Source organism: Enoplosus armatus, chromosome 12 (genome assembly GCF_043641665.1).
Source record: "Enoplosus armatus isolate fEnoArm2 chromosome 12, fEnoArm2.hap1, whole genome shotgun sequence".
NCBI lineage: Eukaryota > Metazoa > Chordata > Actinopteri > Centrarchiformes > Enoplosidae > Enoplosus > Enoplosus armatus.
Genome location: NC_092191.1, coordinates 9,762,932 through 9,785,075, shown reverse-complemented (window position 1 = coordinate 9,785,075; position 22,144 = coordinate 9,762,932). Strand labels below are relative to the sequence as shown.

Here is a 22,144-nt window from a genome sequence, read left to right as displayed (position 1 = left end):
TCTTCCGATTATCCCCTGCACGCTAATATATTTACCACACAGTGACAACTTACTTTTTCCAAAATGTTACAATATGCTAAAGGTACCCTGTGGAGTTTTCTTGTGAACACAGTTAGGTTATGTGTGTATCCTCGAAGCTTAACACACCTGTTGAACACTTTCCTTCCGTTTGCAAAGCCGATGTTTTTTTTAAACATGCATTTTTAAACTCATAATCTATGTTTACATTGATCAGCAGTCTTTAACTTCCTGTCTTTTGCTGGTGCATTGCTACATGTCTTGCTGTATTATTGCCACCAATTGTTGATTGGTGGAATAAACTGACGTCCTATACTGTAGCCTCCTTTTCATTTGAGGTAAATGTATTTATTTGTTTTGACTGGTGCTTCACCTTCACCAGTTGACATTGTCCTCCTCTGCATCTGCATCGGTACTTCCTCTGCTCATCTGGTTCTGCTACGTATTTTACAGCTTGCATAGTTGGCAATGATACGTGTCCTGTTGCCTGCGTGCACATGTGTGTCCTCAAGCTAGCGAGAGTGTTGCCAACTTGCACTTTTTTGCTGGATTTGGTGACTTTCAGAAAAGCAAACGAATCTAATGACTTTTTGGACAGACCATAACTCCTCCAACGCCGGCATTTCTGAGTGAATGCACAGTTGAACAATCTTCAGTCAGACTGTTACGTGAATGAGCTGTCAATGTCCGGGGAACTCCTTCTCATTTTCTTTGGGTTCTAAATGATTTACTTGACTTATTTAAGTCACATTTTGTGAGTGAGCTTATTCCAGTGTTTGGATCGTCTCTATTCATGATATATAAATTCCACAGTCTCCAAATCTTGTATATATGTAAAAACGTATGTAATGACATCACACATATGCAAATTGGCGTGTGACATCCAGCAACTTCTCGAGTAGGCTTTAGTTACTTTCCATTGAAAATAGTTGGCAACACTGCTTATAGAGCGCAAGATACAAACAAAATGGGGACCCGAGCATCAAAACATGCATGGGTCAAATACTCCACTGGGTTCCTTTTTAATAGTGATTTATTTAATCTCTCTGTTTGTACAGCACATTTCTGTATAAAGATATCTCTGCGTCACTAACTGACTACTTGAAAGGTTTGCTTTTTATTCAGCCGCCACCATGTGCTGAAGCATGTTGGTTGAATAAAGAGCAGGCTCTTCCATAAGTGAGTGTGATTTTCTGAGTTATTTTTTTCCCCATTTGGTCCTTTTTATAATTTGAGCCACCTACAGGAGATGGCTGGTGGAGTAATGATAGAACACTTTTTCACTGTAGCACATTTCATGCAGGACTGCAACAAAGTGCATTTACAAAAGCAACAGAAACAAAAACAACACATTAGCATGAAGCTAGTCTCTCTCTGTGCAAGTTGATTTTCATTCTGTAAAGCAAAAGGCTGCCTGAATGGTAGAAAATCAATCTAAAAACTTATGATGTGCTTCGGAGGTGCAGTCACGTAAAGAATAACTGATTTGCAGTTAATGAGCTAAAACATGCCAAACCACTGGTATGGTGCTTTAAAATCTGTCTCAGACAGGTCTTTAATGGATTTCTTCCATCCAACATGCAACATGTTTTTTTTTGTTTGTGTCCAGATCTACTGATTATGGAAGCACCTACATCAAACTGAACGACAAAGTGGGTTCAAGGACAGTTTTAAGCTACCTGTACGTCTGCCCTACCAACAAACAGAAGGTCAGCGTTTCTCTGTTGCTTTTATCTCTCTGTTAGAGCTCTTACGAACTTAGTCCTGACATCAAATTACAGTTTTTTAAAATTGCTGTCAAATGTCTGTATCTCTGTCTCCCTCCCTTCTCTAATGCCATACCCCACATCTGTCCCTCTGTACTTTAGATAATGATGCTTAGCGACCCAGAGGTAGAGAGCGCTGTTCTCATCAGTTCAGATGAAGGGGCAAGCTTTGAGAAGCATCTCATTAACTTCAATATCCTGAGCCTGCTCTTCCACCCTGCACAGGAGAACTGGATACTGGCTTACAGTCATGACGGCAAGGTAGCTTCTGAGTGAATCCACAATGAACCTTTAAGTGCAAATAAGAAAATATATGATGCTGAATCTGTAAGCTGATTTAAAATTTTTGTTTTTATGTGATTCTGCTGTGGATGTGGTGATAGCTGTGCTGCTCATTAACAATATCTGCCTCCTAAAACTTTTAAGTATGGTGAAGATCGGCCTAATTTTATCTTGCAGCTGTACAGTTCAATGGACTTTGGGAGGAAGTGGCAGCTCGTTCACGACAACGTGATGCCAGGACGATTCTACTGGTATGATTACATGGATCCTATTTTTGAACTGTTTTGCACAGTGATTGATTGTAATTTGCATAATGATAGTGTTCATGACCCTATGCTGTCAGAAGGATCCAGTGACCTCTTGTCAAAAACAGCCCCCCCCCCCCCCCCCCCCCCCCCTTCTCCCATGGCAGTCAAGCACAAACCTGATTATATCCATGTCACGTAGACCTGAAGGAATATTGTGCTTCTTTTTCCATAACACAAACATGACATGCTGTTTTTGTTGTTGCTGTCATTTAGTAATCTCAACTGCTCGGGCACAAGGCAGTGAATATTGATGTGAGCCGTTTATCCCTGTTTGTCATGGTATGTGTCAAACGCAAGTGTGTTTTTTAGCCGGGAAAGAAAGGACATTGGTTGGAGGACATCCTCTCCACATGCATGAACAGCGAGACGTTTGACGAATAAGAACACCGCAGCGGGTATAGCGGCACCTGAAACAATACATTATTTGTGCTTTTGAAAACCTTTCCTTCACGCACATTGTGTCGAATAGTTATTTTTCAAAATGGTATTGCAGCCACCCACAATTTCATAACTACACACATTTGCTTTGGATATGGAGATATTTATGGGAATAGCTGATGTGTTGTTACCCTTCTCCCTTGTTTCCTTCTGTTGATTCTTTGGTGAATTGAGATTAATTGCCACAGGTGCTGCAGATTCTACACTGACTGATTTACAGGAGATAACAACACCTTGCTATGGGTTTCACACAATAGGGATGTCCATCTACAGCCGTGATGCTCAATCTGGTGTCCCCCTCTTGTATCTAATTCTTATTTTCTTTTTCTCCCCTGTCTTCTTCCACCTGCTGTCTGCTCCTCCCTCTTCCCGCTCTCTGTTTAAGGGCGGTAATGGGGCTGGACAGAGAATCAGATGTGGTCCACATCGAGACGCGCATCGCAAAAGGCCGTGAGTGCTGAACTCCAGTCCGCTGCAGTAGCACAGACCCACAGGACCCCTTGCCTCTCATTTAGAGCGAGGTCACGGGGAAGATGAGACCCGTTCTGCTGTTCAGATTGGTCCCTGAAGTCAAGTAAAGCAGAATAGGTGTCTCCTGACAAAAACGGAGAGTTTTAGCGGGTTGATGGATGTTTCTTCCTCTTAATCTATCCCCTGTGTCTCGTAGACAGTCCTCAGCTCCCCCCTTCTAAACAGCATGGTATATTCTGTCAAACCAATTACAGGGTTTTCCTGCATTGGAAAAGATACTCATATTCGTCCTGTGGTGAGAAAATCTGTGTCTGAATTAGCATACAAACTCTTCTTGTCTCACACAATAACATCCTGCACTTTGTTCTGTAGTGTGACACACTGCAAGAGCTTCTACTCCATTAGTCTCGAATCTCAGCTAATTTGGATTGCAAAAGGACCGACTTTCTACTGTAGTAATTGTGGTTGAATATTTTATCCATTATTTATACTGCTACCCAAGCTTAAAGTTGTTTCAAAAGTGAACTTATTTAATTGTTATATTTAGCATATGCACACTGTATAGCAGCTCCAGTGCATGCAGAGTGCTGTTTGAAGGTAAACGGTTGTAATTTACTTCTGATTGATTTCCTTTCGCCTCTTTCCAGGCGCACAGTACGTTAAGTGCAGAGCCCAGCGATGCACAGACGGCAACAGACAGTACCTCTTTCCCGGACATGTAGACACCAACTCACTGGTTGTGCAGGATGAATATGTTTTCACACAGGTTACTTTCCCTGATTAAACTAAACCAGTTGTCTTCATCTTTTCACACTTCTGTCTCTGTGAACTTTGATTTTCTTGGGGGGGTTTTTTGCTGTTTTTATTTTGGTCTCTAGTGCATCCAATTCATGCTTTTCCATCAAAACCCACATAATGGCTTTCCCCAACACACCTGTTCCCCACTGGCCCAATGTGTGTTTTGATTACGTTCTGTCTCGTTCATGTCAAGGCACGCTCAGTGTTTGAGTTTCCGCACAGACATACTCCATGCCTGAAAAATGTGTTTGCTAGCTGAGAGCACACGGCAAAGGAACTGTGAATAGACAGGTTGGTGTCCTTATTACCATTCACTCTGACTTTGACTCCAATTAGACAGCGACAGTCAGGGTCATTATTAGAAATTTAATTTTCAAATGCCCTCCACTGTCATTGATTTCCATCCACAGCTGAGTAATTTTCTCTCTGCTGGTCAGCCTTGATGCATTTGGTCATCCTTATTAGACTCTAGCTAAGTTTCAGGAAAATAAACATCAAAATAATAGCAGTTTTCTAGGGCTTAGTGTTTGTAGTGAATCATTCTACACTCTTTCATTTTGAATAAACGCCCCTAAATGTTTGCTGTTCGTTTCTAATTTATTTATCCACAGATTTAATCTTTTGATATGATGATGCCGCAGCAGCAATACTTTAGCGGTGACCCAGTTTCACTTTCAACACACTTAATCCACAGACTCGATTGGAATGGCTGGGATGTAAGACTGAAAATGTATGAGGAAAAAAAAATACATCACAGCAAGATTCAGAAATGGTGATTCAATAAAGTGGCCGAATTGCATTTAGCTGAGATGAGATTGACCGTCAAGGCGGAGGCAGACACGAGGAAGATGGTGGTGAAAATAACTGGACACAGACGGTGTGTGCGCACCGAGCTGTGGTTGCACAGATGACTTTCTTGTGACTTTCATCGCTCGGGGCAGTTGGATTTAACTTGACAAAGAGTAATGAGGTTATCGATTGGGCTACATCGAAATAAGCAGTCTTCAACACCTCCAAAGTCTCTTGGGAGAGAAGGAACAGCCAAGTGCAACATCCTCAAAAATGTGGCCTGGGAAAATGCTGCTCATTGATTTTCGATAGATTATTCCATTAGAGCCCTAATGTAGTGTGTTGGGGGACAAACACCATCCTTCTAGTTGATTAGAAAATAAGCAATCAAGTAGTGTTGCTCTGCCTGTAAGTGGATAGGAAAGTGGTAGTGCATTAAGATCTTCAAGACACACTGTAGATAAAGCCAACACAAGTTTCAGTGCCTCTTAGCTTTAGACTAATTGAGATAATGATAATTTCTGTTGTGCTTGTAATTTTTAGTCTGCTTTCGACACTGCGGAAAGCAGAGTAAAACTGCAAGCGTTTTATCAAGTCAGTCGTGCTTTGTGAATTAATATACCTCCTGCAGGAGACGTACAGCTTCATGTCCTCACAACAGAGTCACATTTGGGAAGTTGGCAAGTTCTCTCACATATGTCTTTATAAAAACCTCCCATCCCATTTTCTTTTCTCATTTTCTGGACAGTCTACATAGCCCTCTCTATGTAGGAAACACTCATTCATGGCATCAATCAAAATGGAATTGCAAACTAAAGAGTCACTGATCTAAAATAGAGAAAAACAAGGCGTGAGGTGAAGTGACACTAAAATATGTATGTGTGGTCTATTTAAAGAGTGACAAAGCCTCTTTGACTTCATTGCAAAGGTAACCAAGTCCGGACGAGCCAGCTACTTTGTCTCCTACATGAGAGAGTCGTTCAAGCGGATGAAATTACCTAAATATTGTCTACCAAAGGTAAGAACCAAATGACTAATAAAACATGTATTATCATAAAGAAACATGATTGTTCTTTTTTTTTTTTTAGTCACTTTTGTTCCATTTTGAAGTTGTACAACTGTGTTATTTTGTGACGAAATGTCGCTTTAATTAAAGGCTCCTCAGCAGTACATGGCCTCTCTTTTAAGTCTTGCGCCTTCTCACCCTTTCTTTCTCTCTCTCCCACACCTTCCTACAGGACATGCACATTATCAGTACAGATGAGAAGCAGGTATTTGCTGCAGTCCAGGAGTGGAATCAGAACAACACTTACAGCCTGTATATCTCAGACTCTCCCGGGGTCTACTTTACCCTTTCATTAGAGGATCTGAGAACCAGCAGAGGACCCGCCGGTAACCTGCTGGTTGACTTTTATAAGGTGCATACTTATTCTTGTTCATGGGCTGCTGCTGTCACTGCACCGCTAATTCCCCTTCCAGTTATTTCACATAGGAGTAGTAGTAGTTGTCAAAAATGGTGTTGCATGTTTCCAAGCCTGAGGTGACATATTCAAATTGCTAATTTTGTCTGACCAACAGTCTAAAACCCAAAGATATTCATTTTAAAATGAAAAGCAGAAGAATCCTCACATTTCAGAAGCTGGTACCAGCAACTGTTTGGCATTTTTGCTTGAAAAGTGACTCAAATGCAGCAGTGGAATGTAACTAAGTACTAACTTAAGTACTGCACTTAAGTTTCATTTTGAGGTACTTTACTTGAGCATCTCCATTTTAGGTAAATATTGTACTTTATACATTTATTTGACAGTTATAGTTACTTTTCAGATTAAGATTGATGATGACAAGTCTTTAAGATATGTTGCATTGTTACAGATTAAACTACCCAACCACATATAAAGCAGTTAAAATTGGCCCATCTCAACAGCTTCAACATTAAAGTACTGCTTACATGTCAATGCATCAGTGATAGTGAACTAACAATAATTACACTGACAAGGGCCTTTCTGTGTAATTAGTACTTTTACTTTTGATACCATTTTGACTTTTACTTGTAACCGAGTATTTTTACAGTGTGATTTATACTATTTATTCTACTTAAAGGGTCTAAATACTTCTTCCGCCACTGCTCAAACGATGAATTGATTTTTTATTGATTCGCTGATAAACTAATCAAGTAATCCTTTTAGCTCTGAAGCATCTTGAATATGATTGTTACATCTGGAATGTACCAAAGACAATAAATGCATTTCTGCTGTTTTCCTGCATAGGTTGAGGGGATAAATGGCATGTATCTCGCCAACAAACTTCTGGACAGTCACGTCAAGACTTTTATCACATACAACAAGGGACAAACATGGGCCCTGCTGCCAGCTCCTGCCACTGATGTGGCGGGAAATAACCTTCACTGCATCCTGGTGAGCTTGAGCCTTTGGGCAGGAGTGAATGAACGCTCTTATTCATGTGAAATGAAGCTTATGACATATATCATTCATCAAATGTTTCAACCTCATCAGCTGCGCCTTGGATGTTCTTTGATTCACAGCCATATTTGCACAGGGCTGGGCGCCAGCTTCAGCTTCAGCTCGGCTTTTTAGCCTCCTAAATGGCCGTGGAGATGCTTGGAATATTCCTATTATCAGTGTGAGGCACATGGTGTCATCGCGTTTAGTTTCAGGGGTCCAGACTTTCCATTAACCTCTGTGATTTCAATTTACTACCTGTAGTCAAACTGTACTAATGAATGTTAGATTACACTGAATTACATTATGTGGCCATGTTGTTATTCAGCTGGTATGATATTCACCTAATCCAGTCAGTATGTTCTTTTGAGACAGTCTGAAATAATGTATATTGTCCAGTTAATAGCAGGTTAGAGTATTTCACAGTCTACAGATGACCATTATGCGCTTGTCTGCTTTTTGACCTCCGTCCAACCTCAGCTGTTTGAAAAGCCTTATTGATGTTTTTCAGTGTGCTTTAGTCTGAGAGATGAGTGAAAATGATTTGAATCAATTTTGCCAGTTTTATCAGTGCATCTTGGGAAATTTTAATTACATGCCTTGTTTGCTTTAGAATGAAACAATTCAAATGCCCTCTGTGTCCTCTCAGCCATTTTCTGCCTTTTTTTTTCTAGCAGAGGAGATGAGAGGAACAAAGCATCTTTGTTTTATAAATGGTCTCTGGAAATGTTAGCACTTTTCTCTCGATGGGAAGAATAGTTTGAAGGCAAAGCTAATTATAATTGCTTCTGTTAAGATCTGCCTGATACATATTGTCTCAACCTGTGCTGTATCGGAATCCGTTTTTGTTGACAGCCATTTTGTTCGCTGCATCTTCATCTGGAGATGTCGGAGAATCCCTACACGTCCGGGCCCATCACCAGCAAGAAGTCTGTACCAGGAATCATCGTGGCTACAGGTAGAGATACCTGAAGGACGTACATTTGATTTATGGCTTAAACAGATCAGATTAGACCTGACAGAAGTGGTGAGACTTTGCTAATTTTTCATCACTTGAGGTATCCCTACTTTCTCAGATAAATTGCATTGTAGCAGTGCAACCACAAAAACACACAAAACTAATCACACAGTGCCCTCTTTCTGTCATTGAAATCAGATACTGAAACTTCAACTCCTAAATCTCACACTTTGGGGGAGATGATTAGGTTGCAGTAAGTCATAAACGTGTCCTCCAGTGGAAAATGAGGACATGCACAGATTCACAAAATAACTCTAACGATTTTATCAGGTGATTGTGCATATAGGTGTTTTATGGAGTCTTTGCTATGTAAATACACACTGGGTGAAATTATTCATGTTTTTGTACTCAGGGAATATCGGAACAGAGCTGTCCTCCACCAACCTTGGGATGTTTATAACATCTGATGCAGGAAATAGCTGGAGACAGGTGAGACCCGCCTGCGTCTACTCTGCATGCGTTTACCTTAAACAGATTATGTATTCATATTGACAGTGTGCTGTCATGAATGTGCTTTTTTTTTTCCAATGTAGATTTTCGATGAAGAGCACAACGTTTGGTTCCTTGACAACGGAGGGGCTATGCTGGCAGTCTTGCATGCAGCGACGCCTATTCGTCACTTATGGTAGGTGTAGCTACTGCTCCACATGACCTGATGTCATAATTGCTGTAGGTAAGAACTGTAGGAGTTGTAGTGGGAAATTGTCTGGGTATAATTTCATTTCAAAAATATCTGGGTTTGATGCAGCATATGATTACATTTAATGACTTGAAATGCTGATGGGCCAAGTTTGTGTGATTATTGTATCGGCAGCGCAGCTTCAGAACACTGTCAGACTCATTTCCAACAGCAGAGAGTCTGTTAAAGCTTTGTACTTGTGGCTGGATATGATGGTTTGAGTGCTTTTATGTAAATGAAAAGTAGAGCAGGGCGGAAATATGAGCCTGAGAATGCCCTCACAAGTCCTGTGTTGTGGTAGCTTTGTAACAGTATCTACTTTGATGTCCCTGCTCACTGCAGCCCTGTCAAAAGTGATTAAGCTCTGGGAAAGGTGATTTGAAACCCCCCAAATCTATTTCTAATGCTACAACCTGAGACATATCTCTCTTTTCTGTTGTTTTGTCTCCTTCAAAAATTTACCTGCGCCGAGGAACATTTGTTCTATTGTTCAGCTCGGTGTCGAGATAATTTTTCACAGTGAAGAGAATCCAAGGTGCTCCATTTTTCAACTGTGGCAAAAGCTAAATGACCTGAAATCTTTTATCATATTTCTTTGTGCCTTGTTCTTTATTGCTTAACCTGTCTATGTTTGATGTTTAATGTTCTATGCAAAGTGAAAACAATATATTTAGCCACTACAGGCAGATAAATATGGACGGACAGACAGACAGACAGACAGACAGATGATGCATTGATAGGTGTCGTTTGTTTTTTTATGCAGGATCAGTCTAGACGAAGGAAAGAAATGGGACCGCCACAGTTTCTCCTTGGCACCTCTGTATGTGGATGGAGTTTTAATGGAGCCAGAATCTGACAATCACATTATCACGTAAGCAGAGACGCACAAGTACAGTCCAGCAGGAATAAAACAAATATCAGGCTTGAAGAATTAGCTCTCCTGTGGATGTAAACAAAGAAAAGTCTACCTGATTTTCCCTGATGACTAAAACATTTCATCAAAGGGAATGTTATCTCGTCTGTCAGCACAAATGACAGACTTCACATGTGCAGGAGCTGTTGTCCCACTATCATATCAGAAAGCTATATATGTGTATCTCAAGATAGTCTCGTCTGTAAATTTGATTTTGGTGAATCATCTTCCAGTTTCTTTGGACACTTCAGTCATCGGTCAGAGTGGCAGCTGATCAAGATCGACTACAAGGGCCTCTTTAGCAGGAGATGCATGGATGGAGATTATCAGACATGGCACCTGCACAACAAGGTAACAGGAATATTAAACATTATTGATTTATTGTCAACTTGAAGAGATGTATGTTTGTCCAGTGTCACTGTAAACACGATACACTCACTTAATGCATGAACAAAAATCTTTCTTTCTTTACGTCTCTCTTTTTCTTTCAATCTTGTGAAAAACTGGATCATCTTTTTCTTTGTTTGATAGGGAGAGCTGTGTGTGATGGGCGAGAAGCAAATCTATATGAAGCGCAGGCCAGGCAACCGGTGCATGCTTGCCCAGGACTATTCAAGGATCTATTCCTCAGAGCCATGTCTCTGCACAGCCTATGATTTTGAATGGTAATGACTTCTTGTCTCAGCTTTCCCAACTGGGACTACACTGTAACTCAGACTTTTATCCTCAGTGATCCTTAATTTCTTTCATTATATGTTTACCCCCCCCCCCCCCCCCCCCCCCATCTAATTCAATTGCACTTAATTACGGCTGCTTGTAGACATTTGTAATCAAAAACAGAAGTATCAGTTTGCACAACTTCATATGCCTTAATATCCATTGTACATTGCATATTTACTGGATAATCAATATGACTGTATTCATCGAATCTAATTATAGTTTTGAAATTGTAGATGGGAGTTAGGAAGTTTTCATCGTGCTACTGTCATTTGCATAATGTCGAGTGACTTATTAGAATTCAATTAATAATGAATCGCTAAATGAATTTTGAATATCTTTTATCCATCCGTCTGATATTCTGTTTGATCCTGCTTGTCTGACAATCATGTCTCTGGTTATGGTCTTAAAATATGCCACGAAGCTTAGACTGCGAAGCAATTGCCCCACTACAAAAGTAGAAGCTAGATTATTTGAGTACCAGTGTTTATCATTTTATGAAGTGTCGTGTTTTCTTTTTTTTTTTGGCAGTGATTATGGGTGGGAACGCCAGGCAGACGGGAAGTGCTCCCCTGCTTTTTGGTTTAATCCAAATGGTGCAGCTAAAAGCTGCAGCACCAGCCAAAGCTTCCTTAACAGCACAGGGTAAGTGGCCCCGATGTTCACTCCATCACAAAACAATATTATTCCATTCCAGCTTGTTTGTCATGTTGTCTCGAACACAAACAGAAAATAATGCTTCACTTCACTTCCTCAAAAGTTCAGAAAGAAGGACTCTGAGTAGAGCTGAAAAAAGTAACCTAGACTATGTCCCAATTCCGTAATATATAATAATGCTAAGCAGGCTTTGAGAATGAAGCATGTTCACACTCAAGAAGTGACAGCATTAAGTATACTTAAAGAGGCCGGTATGCATACTAAATCTGTTAGCTGCTGATGGACACTCCCACAATGAATTGCAGAGATGAAATTGAGGTGCTGCTCAGAACTGGAAAAAATTAAAATAAATCCTGGATGGTGGTGAAACTGCATTTTGCTTTCGTTTAATCGAAAGCATTCCAAAGTAGCACTATGATTGATGTCCATTGACGTTTTGAAGTCTTCATATTCTGTACAAAACACTGAAGTGCATAGATTTATGCAAAGTTGTATGCTATGAAAATTAGTATATAGTTCATGATATATTCTATTAGTATGTAATAAGGGATTATGACACAACACTTTTTTACTTCATGCTTCAAAGGTATCGGAAGGTTTTGTCCAATAACTGTAAGGAGGGAGGGAAGAACGTGTACTCGCCCAAGAGGCAGGCGTGTCGTCCCAGCCCACCCCGAGGCCTCCGGCTGTCCATCAGTCAAGGAGAGCTCAGTGCCTCTGTTGGAAGCAACGTTACCTTCATGGTTTACCTGGAAGATGTGAGTCATATCACCAAAAAGTAAATGTAGTGTTAGCAGTAGCTGTAGTATTAGTAACTCTTAATTACAACAAGACTGGCATGGCTGTAGGCTCTGTGAGACTGTTTATATGCTGGTATTTAGCAGGGATAATGCCACACTCACCATCCTAGTATAGCGTGTTAGCATGCTTACATGTGCTAATTAGCACTATACACAAAGTCCAGCTGAGGCAGATGAATGTCATTGGTTTGACCTGTAGATGGCGCTGGATTAAAAGTCAGAAGGCCAAAATTATTAGGGAGACATGAATGTGTGTACAAAATTGCATGTAGACATTTGTAATCAAAAACAGAAGTATCAGTTTGCACAATTTCATATGCCTTAATATATGGGGATCAACAAAGTCATTAGGATTCCTCCCCTGCAGACATTGGCTGTCAGTACCAAATTTCATGGCAATCCATCTAATATTTGTCGGATATTTCACACTAAACCAAAAATGCCAACCTCATGTTGGCACAAGAGAAACAGTCAGGGGTTCACCAAAGTAATTAGGAGTCATCTTCTGGGAATCATGACTGTGTGCACTAAATTTCATGGCAATCCATGTAATATTTGTTGAGATCTTCAGCCTGGACCAAAGTGGTGAACCGAGTGACCTGATGACAGAGCGACAGACCCACTTTGCCATCCCTCGAGCCTCGGCACAAGCATGGCTAAAAACATATTTTCCGTAGAGTTTCTCCTAGAGTAGCCATGCAAGAAAGTTTTGTTTTTATTTTCCCAGGTTTTGAATTATCTCTGAGATTTCGGTGAATGGACTTTTGTTTGTTTGTCAGTATCATTACTTTACTTTGTGGTAACAGTGCCACTACTCTTGATAATCCTCAGATCTCACTGTGAGCAGTTTTAGTTGAAATGAATTTCTACTAAAAAAAATATCTCTGTAAAAGCTATTGACAGCGTGTTCTGTGGGACACTGTCTCTGTCTATATTGATTCTTTAAATGTGTTTTTTTTTTTATTTTGTGGGCACCACAAATTAAGCCCTGTTGACCTATTACATTACTGTGGCTGCAGAAATCTCAGAACAGATCTCAAAGTGTGCGTAAATAAAACCAAAGCCGTCTGCATGGCCAGATGCCACGAGCAGTTAGTGAGAAAATATGTTGTTGTTTTTTTTTTTGTAATTTGGGTAAAAAAAACACTTTAATAATGAGGATATATTTGTTTGTTTTGGATGATTTTATCAGTTGGCAAGATAGCACCAGATTAAAAACGGATCCTTCTTACTTTCGTGATTTCTTTTGCTCTATTTTTACTTTTCTTCTTCTTCTCTCAGTTGAATTTCTGTCTCCTTCCATTCATATTCATCTACAAAGTGTTTGTGACACATCTTATTGGACATCTCAGCCCAAGCACTTTAGTAGTGGACTGTGCTTACTTCCCTTGTATGTGGTCTAATTGAAGCGTCCTGACCTAAGCCGTGGTGACAGAGGCCATGTCTTACCGTCTGTCCACAGGGAGACTCGCAGAGGACCAGCATCCAGCTAGACTTCGGGGACGGCATCAAGATCACATACTCTAACCTGAGCAGGACTGATGATGGCATCAAGCACATCTACAGAACGACTGGGATTTACAGAGTGACAGCTTCTGCTGAAAACAGCCACGGATCTGACAGCAGCACACTGTTTTTACACATCACCAGTATGTGAATAAGAAACATCATTACTCATTCCTGCGGCTGTGCATATAGCATGAACCTCTTCCCTTTCATGGATAGTCACGTTCCCACTCTGCTGAATTTCATTTCAGTCATGGTTGGATCACGTTAAAGCATTTTAGCCTCAGAAAATGGGAACATACATACCTGGAGCTAAATATACATTATCTGTGATCACAATAATACTCTGTGTTTGCTGAATATGTGTGTGTTTTGTGTGTGTGTGTATGCATTTATTTGTATGCACACATATGTGCATGCATGTATGGATGTGTTGCTGCCTCAGGTCCGGTGGAGCGTGTATATCTCTCCGCTCCTATCGTAGCCATCAGGGGGAAGGAGGCTAATCTGACTGCGGTGGTTTGGCCGAGTCACACCAGAACATTGACCTTCTTCTGGTGGTTTGACAACAGCTCGGAGGTGAGAAGCTTCTCCTCCCACTCCCACTATTGTTTCCACACACATTATTTGTCCTGTTTACTGCAGTCTTTTCCATTCTCCCACTCTTCTCTTGAAGTCCTGGTGTTGTAGTTTACAAAGTGTAAATCAACTGAGCTTTCACACAAATCACGTAAAATGAGACTGCATGTGACTGCCCTGTGATCCAGCTAGGATGGCTGGTCATATTTATTTATCATGTTGATTGGTTCGCTGCAGCACCCCCTCATTATACGGCATGTCAAGGGCTGCATGTACGGAGTAATCTATGTTCAGCTGAGAGGATGCAGGTTTTCCTGTGAAATTCTCTGTTTTTCCTTTTGAATTCCAGCCCATTATAACCTTGGAGGGAAGCATCTCATACACATTTCAGAGAGAGGGGAAAAACAAGGTCACAGTCCAGGTTGCTTCTGGAAGCACCATAATGCAGGATTCAAAAGTTATAACTATTAAAGGTGAGTGGGGTAGACAGTCTTCAAAGCACTTTAATTGGTGCAATGCACGATACATGAATATGCAACCCCCTATCTCGGGGAACGTACGATGCCTCTCGGTCCACTCTGCAAGCGGCGCCACATTGACGTCAATGTGGACTTATCTAATGAATAAAATGTCACGGTGGGCGAACATAAAATCTTGAGGAGCAATTAACTTCAAGGCGTGTGTTGCCAAATGAAAAAAGACAAAACTGCACATCCGATTAATCAAAAACAAAACCAGAGGTAGCATTCATATTCCAACAGACGTCACTTTGCTTTTTTTTCCAGAGTTCTTCAGGTCGCTGCTTTTGTCGTTCTCGCCAGCTCTTGATGAGCACAACCCTGACATCGGTGAGTGGAGGGAGGACATAGGGCGCGTGGTGCGGACAGCTCTGTCACAGGTACATCAAGTCCCTATTGCTCTGAGATCTTTCCTGGAGACAGCCACCAGTGGTTTTCAGGGTCATTACTATTTTATACCTGTGTGCAGTATTGATACAGCTGCATGATGTTTTATGGTCCATGTGAGAAATGTGGTCTTTTTTTAGTTTGCCTTTGATGACAGTAACCATACACCGTCGCAGAGAGTGAATTTGAATTGAAGCTGATGTCAAAATGTTTGCCATGGGATTGTGTTGGTTTGATGGTTTTGACCTTATTGTCCAAAGTTCAGAAGTAACAGTCCAAACTTTAACCTCCACAGTGGAGTTAATCCTGCCTGTGGTGTTGTTCTGTCCCTGCAGGTGTCTGGAGTTCCTGAAGACCAGCTGCTGGTGTCTTTATACCCTGGACTTCCAACTACAGCAGAGCTCTTTATCCTACCTGATGAGCATACATCAAGTGAGCACAAGAGAAGGAGTGAGGAAGCTCTGGAGACGGTAAGAGCCAAGATATCTAAAAAACAATATTGGGAGAGACATCGTATGCACTTTAACCAAGAACATGTGTTTCACTTCTACTGATGTGACACACAAAATGAAATGATGTTATTAGGTATGAAAAAATGAAGGCTGTTGCCAAATCATGTCCACCAGTAAATAATTAGATTAATTGATTTTGGCTCTGGTTTTTATGCTCTTTCTCATACTAGCTGCTTTGTAAAGGAGCCAACAAACCAACGCTTAAAGGAATAGTTTAACATTTCTTTATTTCCATACGCAATGGAAATATAAAATTATAAGTTGGGTTAAATGCTGTAAATTGTTAATTAGTCAAATTTTGAATGATGGAGAGAGCCAGGCTAACTGTGTCCCCGTGCTTTCAGTCATCATGCTATGCTAAGCTAAGCTAATCGTCCACCGGCTCAAACTTGATGCACAGCGTGGTGTCAATCTTCTCTTCTAACTCTTGAAAGAAACATATTTGTTGAACTATTCCTTTAAGAAAGTGTCAGTTATAAATTGCCAGTTGATGATATAATTAGGGCATTATGATATTTAACCTTTGAGAGATTTATTTCCATTTATTTTAGCATAATCCATAATTTGTTTTTTGTGTTTTTATTGAATACCTGAAACAGATATCAGATATTTTTGTCACTGCACTGAACCAAGGCCTGATCCAGTTTGAGCTGAAAGCCGATATTCGAATTATTGTGTACATGACTCAGCAAACTTTGGGTAAGTGTGTTTGTAACCTTAGCCTATTATTTCTGCACACTTGGAACAATGTAAATGTTACATTTAAAAACATTCTGTACATAAAAACAAAGCATTCAAATAGATTTTAGTCTTAATTCATGCTGGTTTAGTACAGTATGTGTATACATCCACACTGCATTTGTTCTGCTTACTGATGTGCAAAAGATAAGCCACGTGAGTTCTACCCAGATACTAAAAAACATAAAACCAGACAAAGACAACAGTATTCCCTGAGGGAGATTTATATGATACGATATATCACAGGATTTAAATATCTTTCACAGTGCATGAGTTTTGCACCTGAGGCCGTGAGACAGTAGCTCTCTTTGAAAACAGCTGATCAATGACATGATTGACAAAGAAGGCATTTGGTATGCACTGAGGAAATCGGCAGGGTCACCGGGTCATTAGCATATCGCAAAAACGTGTCGATCAACCCCTCGTGCCTTTACCCTTTTCATCCACCAACGGATCTGTCTTCATTTGTGTCTGCATACAAAGGTCTGGGTTGCCTTTAAAATGATCCAGAAAGGTCATAGACTTCATAGGCTTCTTTCTGAAGGAGAGAAAGATGGGCGGTGAGGGGAAATACTTTGAATATTGCATCTCAGCATTTAAAAAGCCATGACTATGCATAAGCTACCTGCATGAGGGAGAGGCAGTAGACCTCCTAAAGGTTCCTTTTAATACCCTGAGGGGATAACATGCAGAGAGCAGCTCTTCAAACTGTACCTGCGGTTGTTACATGACATGGGGTAATGAAGGTAATCTCCTTGAAATAAGACATGGTGTAGGAACAAAAAGAAAGGGTTTAACCCATTTGTCTTGGTCAAAACGTGTTTGATGTGTTTGTCTTTCAGCGCCACTTGTGGATTCAAACTCCATCCACAGTGGGTCGGCCATGCTGATGCTGCTCACTGTGGTGTTTGTTGGTTTAGCGGCATTCTTCATCTACAAGTTCAAAAGGTGCGTTCACTTAGATGAGAAGGTAAATTGTATTGAATTCACCTGTGAATCAGAAACTATTTATCTTTTGTTGTTGGTGAAAACCTTACACAGGTGCTCTGCTATCTGCTTGTCGTTAGGAAAATCCCTTGGATCCATGTTCAGACTGAGGACAGCCATGAGAAGGAGCCGGAAGTGATCAGTACGGTCGGTCAGAACGACAACATGTCCAAGGTCAAGCTCAGTGAGTTTCCGTCTCCGAAAGAACTCATGGAAAAGGAGCTGGAGGCCAGGAGCAGAGGTACGCTGGTTACACAGTTACTATTTACCGCCATTAACAATGATTATGTGTCGTAAAGAACGATATAAAAATCCTCTATTACAAGCAAAACTCCTGCAATCTCAAGTAAAAGTACGTAGGTATTATGAAGAAAGTGTGCTTTAAGTATGAAAGTAAAAGTAGACAATGGGCTCTGTTGTTATTACATTATAATATAGTATACTATTAGATTATTATTATGTGAAAAACATTTTAATGTTGTACCCATTTTAATGTAGAGCTAATTTTACTCATGTCTGTACTGTTGAGTGGTTTCTTTTACTGTATGTCAATGCATTGTATTTTATATGCTCATTATAGGTTTTTAACTAGTAACCAGTAACTACAGGCACCAAATAAATGTAGTGGAGTAACAAGTCATATATTTCCTTCTGAAATGTAGTGGAGTAAAAGCGTAAATTACTATAAAATGTCCACCACTGATTTTAAGTGGATGTATTTCAGGATGTTGAGTAAAACTTCAATATATGGCACTTTTTATGCAACGACTAAATTAAATACAGAATATTAACGTCTGTGTTCTTCTCAGACACACTAATACAGGATCTAAGGGATGACTGTCACTGCGACAGACTGATACTGATTAACATTTTATTGCCCTAAAAATACGTCACTGAGGATCTGTTTTGAATAAATTTTAACTGTATTTGGTGAAGACACAAAACACAATGACATGGTTTCAGTCTTATTTAAATGAAGCCTCTGTTGTGAGCGAGGCTGCTGCACATTGAAGCGCAGCGCACATCTGAGGTGCCGGTGAGTCTTCATCAATTCACTGTGTCATATTTTTGCAAATTGCACACCACAAGCGCAACTGCAGCAGAGAACCGGATATCACGATGACAAGTTAACTTTTTGATTGCTATGGCTGACATCCACTGTGATGTCTTTTAGATGAGAACTATTCAGTTCCCTGCAGACAGTGTGGATTATTTGACAAAAGTAGCATTGCAGTGCTCCTGACACAGACATGTGGGCTGCAGGCCCTTTTTCTGGTCACTCAGCACTTTCTGCTATTCTCCATTTCTCAGCTGTTTCTACCTTTCCAAGTCCTCGCTGATCTGAAACAAATTAACTCCTTTTTGGTTACTCTCAAAAGTGTTTATTTACAGAAAGGGCAGAGCAGCATGCAACCTTTGATTTGCGGCTTGATTAAATGAATTTATAACCTGCGGGTTAAAGATTTCATTAACACTCTGAAGCTTGGTTTGTTTCTCATGCAGTCTGATTTTGGCTCGTATACAACTGGTCCCAAACAGCTGAGTCTGTTGTATCCAGCTTCAATTTGGTTTATAATAAGATCTATCATCTGCTAGTGCAGGTCACTGTCCATCTTAATATTGCCCTCATTGATTTATCTACAGAGTTATTTCTCACTATTACATTGTGAATACTCTGACATGTACATTTAATTGTATTTCAAATATACCTTGTACAAGCAAAACATCCTCTGACATGTATTTTATGAAGTAAATAATTTTCTATTGCTTGTAAGGTAGGTCTTAATCCAGCCAGTGTGAAACATGCTCCCTACCAGAGGAGAAACATTAACCAGTTTTAATTTAATTAATGTCTGTGTTCAGTGATTTTTATGTGTTCTCATTTGGGTCCAAATGGCTTTAAAGAATCTGCTAGACATTGATGGTTGCCACAGCACAGCAAGAGCTGTGAAGTAAAATTACAGTCAAAATTCATAAAGGTTGAAATAAAGATTTGAACATTTTAAACAAGATTTGACAGATTAAAATGAAAATCTGAATGCAAGTTTAGTTAAGGATCTTAATTTGATTTATGTTAATACAAATTGGTTCTGAATGATGAACACGACAGCTCACATCAGCTCGTAATAAATTTGCAGTTCAGCTGAAGTAAGAATTTATTAAGCTGTAAAACACATTCAGGATTCTCCCATATGATACATCGCACAAGGCAGGAGGTCGAGGCGATCAAGCTAGTATTTCCAAATGTGAGAGACGCAATGTGAATACTATGAAATCATGTGTTGTTAACTACAGTCAGTTCTCTGATAGACTCGAATCAGCCCCTTGCTTTATTGATTGAAGGTTGGTATGAAGTATATAGAGGGCAGGGCCTGTATTTATCAAACCTCTATAGCGTTCTTAAATGTAATTCTTGTATAAAGTGACTTACTCCTACTCACAGTTAAGTGTAAGAGTGTAACCTTTAAGAGCAATTCTCAAGTAATCACATGTATTAACAGCCGACCAGAGACAAGGATTTACTCTATATCTGCTCCACTGTTTATTTCTACCTTACCTTTCACTCAGTGATGTAATTCAAAACATCTGTAATTTACATTTTTGTTTGTGTGAAATGCTTAAAGCGGCTATAATCGACATTTGACAATGTATCAGATAACAATGTGAAAACAATATAACAAAGGGGTCGCTCGTAGTGATGAACCTGCAGAGGTTAATCACCTGAATCTGCAGCTCCCCTCGGCTTTATGGAGCTTCATACTGAGTTTCAGCTCATTGTTTACCTGTCTTACCTGAAACTACTGTTTTGGTTCACTCTCACAGCTCTCATAACATCGTTTTCAGCCTTTGAGCAACCTTTAAAAACTCACTGTTCACTACCTGCTCAGCACTAAACAGCAGACAGACACAGTTAGCGAGTCGCTGGTGAACATAGTGAAGGATTTAACTGCTAAAGACATATTTCCCCCAGGAGTCAGTGGTGACCAAACAGAGCTAAGCGAGAGACAATATTGGACTTACATTAATCTGGTGGCCAGAGGCAAGGCTTGCAGTTACGGAGATGATGTTGTAAACAAGCAACAGTTTGTTAGTTCGCCATCTCAACTTAAATGGTGATGATTTGTTAAGATTGAGTTCACAACTTGTTTCCGCTGCTCACATGTGAAATTAACAACAATCCAATATATTTTTAATTTCTAGATATATATATTCGGATGAAATAATAAGAAATTGGCTGAAATCAAAACAAAAAAAACCCAAAGTGGAACAGGAAAAGAAAGTCTGTTGCTGGTAGACGAGGTACATCAGAGAAATTATTTTGTACAATCACTGCAAAACAAAACATTTCTCATAAGGTGTGTGCTCACCTCTGTTGCTGTACTGCAAACATCTAAGATCTACTTTTTACCATATTTCCTAAATGTAAGAGCATTTTTAGGTTGTAATAAGTTTGATAAATAGTTTTTACTAAAAGTGAAGGATTTTATTTTATAAGTCCAAAATGTTATTTTTAGCTCCAGGTCTCTTCCCCCCCGGACACTCAGCTCTTTCAATTCAGCCTCTCCTGGCCGACATAGTGTGATATAGTCACTTATGGTGAGGCTCATGAGACATTTAAATCTTAGATTTAACCTTTCAGACCTTAATTTTAAACTTTATCTTTCCTTTTACCTTCCAAATTGTGATTTTGCTACAGACTACATAGATTTTAGTCTTAAAATATCCTCCATGTAAAAGCAATTTAAATCTGATGAATCATATTTTTTTTTAGCAAATCTGAACTGACTGCCAGATCTTTACTTTGATGAATCTACTGCCAGGTTATTAGTTATATGGGCGAACATGAAATTAGCTTCATGCAGCTTTGTACAAATCACTGAACTTAAACTACTGCCACAGTTGAGAGATGAAAGTGCCACCTTTGAATAAGCCAGTGTCTGCACAATTTGAACGACCCCACTTGTCACAGAGATGTTATCTTATCAGGCCTCCATCGCTAGCTCAGCTTGGAGAGGCCATGTTCCTTTGAGACAACAGGGGGATTTTCAACCAAAATGCACGGATGATGACTTTATAATTAAGTGTAAAAGCTCATACAAACCATTTGATCTTCAAGTAAAAAGATCAGCGAAAGATTGAACTTTTGAGTTACAAGCAAATTGTGATGTGCATGTGATGTCAAAGCAGTCGACCGTGCCTGTATTTAGTGTATTTTATTATTTGCTTGCATGTTTCCAGGAAGAATTGGAAGAAATATGGAGAGAATTGTTACAAGGGAATTTCCAAACTGTACAAATGTCTAAGACATGCGCTCTGTCACTGAGTAAGTACAGATTGTTGTGTTACAGTTGTGCTGAAATTGTTTGCTTTGTTGGCATTGTTTTTTTATTCATATCACGCTGATAGCAGCTATCGTTCAAAGTCATGTTTTTAACTCACATGGATAGAGTAAGTATCTACTTTACAACACTTGATGAAGATCAGTCCACCGAGCCAGACTCTAGGACCTCTAGTTTGAGGGCGGTGAATTGCTGAAATTGGCTGATAACTACGGTACCCAGCACAAAATGTCCAATTAGAATCGCAGTTTCCCAGCTCTACATCGCCGTTATGGATGTGTTGCTGATATGAGTATTTTATGAATATTCATCTGCCGTTGTGTAACTTTGACGAACGCTTTGCTGCCTGTGACGTATCATCGTTCTTAATTTGGATAATGTCAGGAGAGGAAAAACAGACTGAGTTGCTGAAATAAAATACCTCAAAAGCTATTAAAGACCATTTGAGAAATATCTTGATATAA

The 22,144-nt window shown here is 39.9% G+C and overlaps 1 protein-coding gene across 1 annotated transcript in view; it reads left to right on the top strand.

Annotated features, from left to right (window-relative positions):
• sorcs3b (sortilin related VPS10 domain containing receptor 3b) overlaps positions 1-21,644 on the top strand; it is a 38,331-nt gene extending 16,687 nt beyond the window's left edge. The window contains exons 3-27 of the mRNA XM_070916590.1: positions 1,628-1,727; positions 1,887-2,045; positions 2,244-2,317; positions 3,198-3,262; positions 3,931-4,049; positions 5,799-5,888; positions 6,109-6,288; positions 7,138-7,284; positions 8,185-8,287; positions 8,700-8,776; positions 8,881-8,972; positions 9,790-9,897; positions 10,173-10,290; positions 10,471-10,604; positions 11,188-11,301; positions 11,900-12,071; positions 13,576-13,762; positions 14,065-14,198; positions 14,548-14,671; positions 14,984-15,096; positions 15,439-15,573; positions 16,215-16,314; positions 17,196-17,301; positions 17,421-17,581; positions 21,580-21,644. Coding sequence (XP_070772691.1) covers positions 1,628-1,727; positions 1,887-2,045; positions 2,244-2,317; positions 3,198-3,262; positions 3,931-4,049; positions 5,799-5,888; positions 6,109-6,288; positions 7,138-7,284; positions 8,185-8,287; positions 8,700-8,776; positions 8,881-8,972; positions 9,790-9,897; positions 10,173-10,290; positions 10,471-10,604; positions 11,188-11,301; positions 11,900-12,071; positions 13,576-13,762; positions 14,065-14,198; positions 14,548-14,671; positions 14,984-15,096; positions 15,439-15,573; positions 16,215-16,314; positions 17,196-17,301; positions 17,421-17,581; positions 21,580-21,644 — 2,977 coding nt within the window. The remainder of the gene's footprint in view (positions 1-1,627; positions 1,728-1,886; positions 2,046-2,243; positions 2,318-3,197; positions 3,263-3,930; positions 4,050-5,798; positions 5,889-6,108; positions 6,289-7,137; positions 7,285-8,184; positions 8,288-8,699; positions 8,777-8,880; positions 8,973-9,789; positions 9,898-10,172; positions 10,291-10,470; positions 10,605-11,187; positions 11,302-11,899; positions 12,072-13,575; positions 13,763-14,064; positions 14,199-14,547; positions 14,672-14,983; positions 15,097-15,438; positions 15,574-16,214; positions 16,315-17,195; positions 17,302-17,420; positions 17,582-21,579) is intronic.
• Positions 21,645-22,144: the final 500 nt, after the last annotated feature.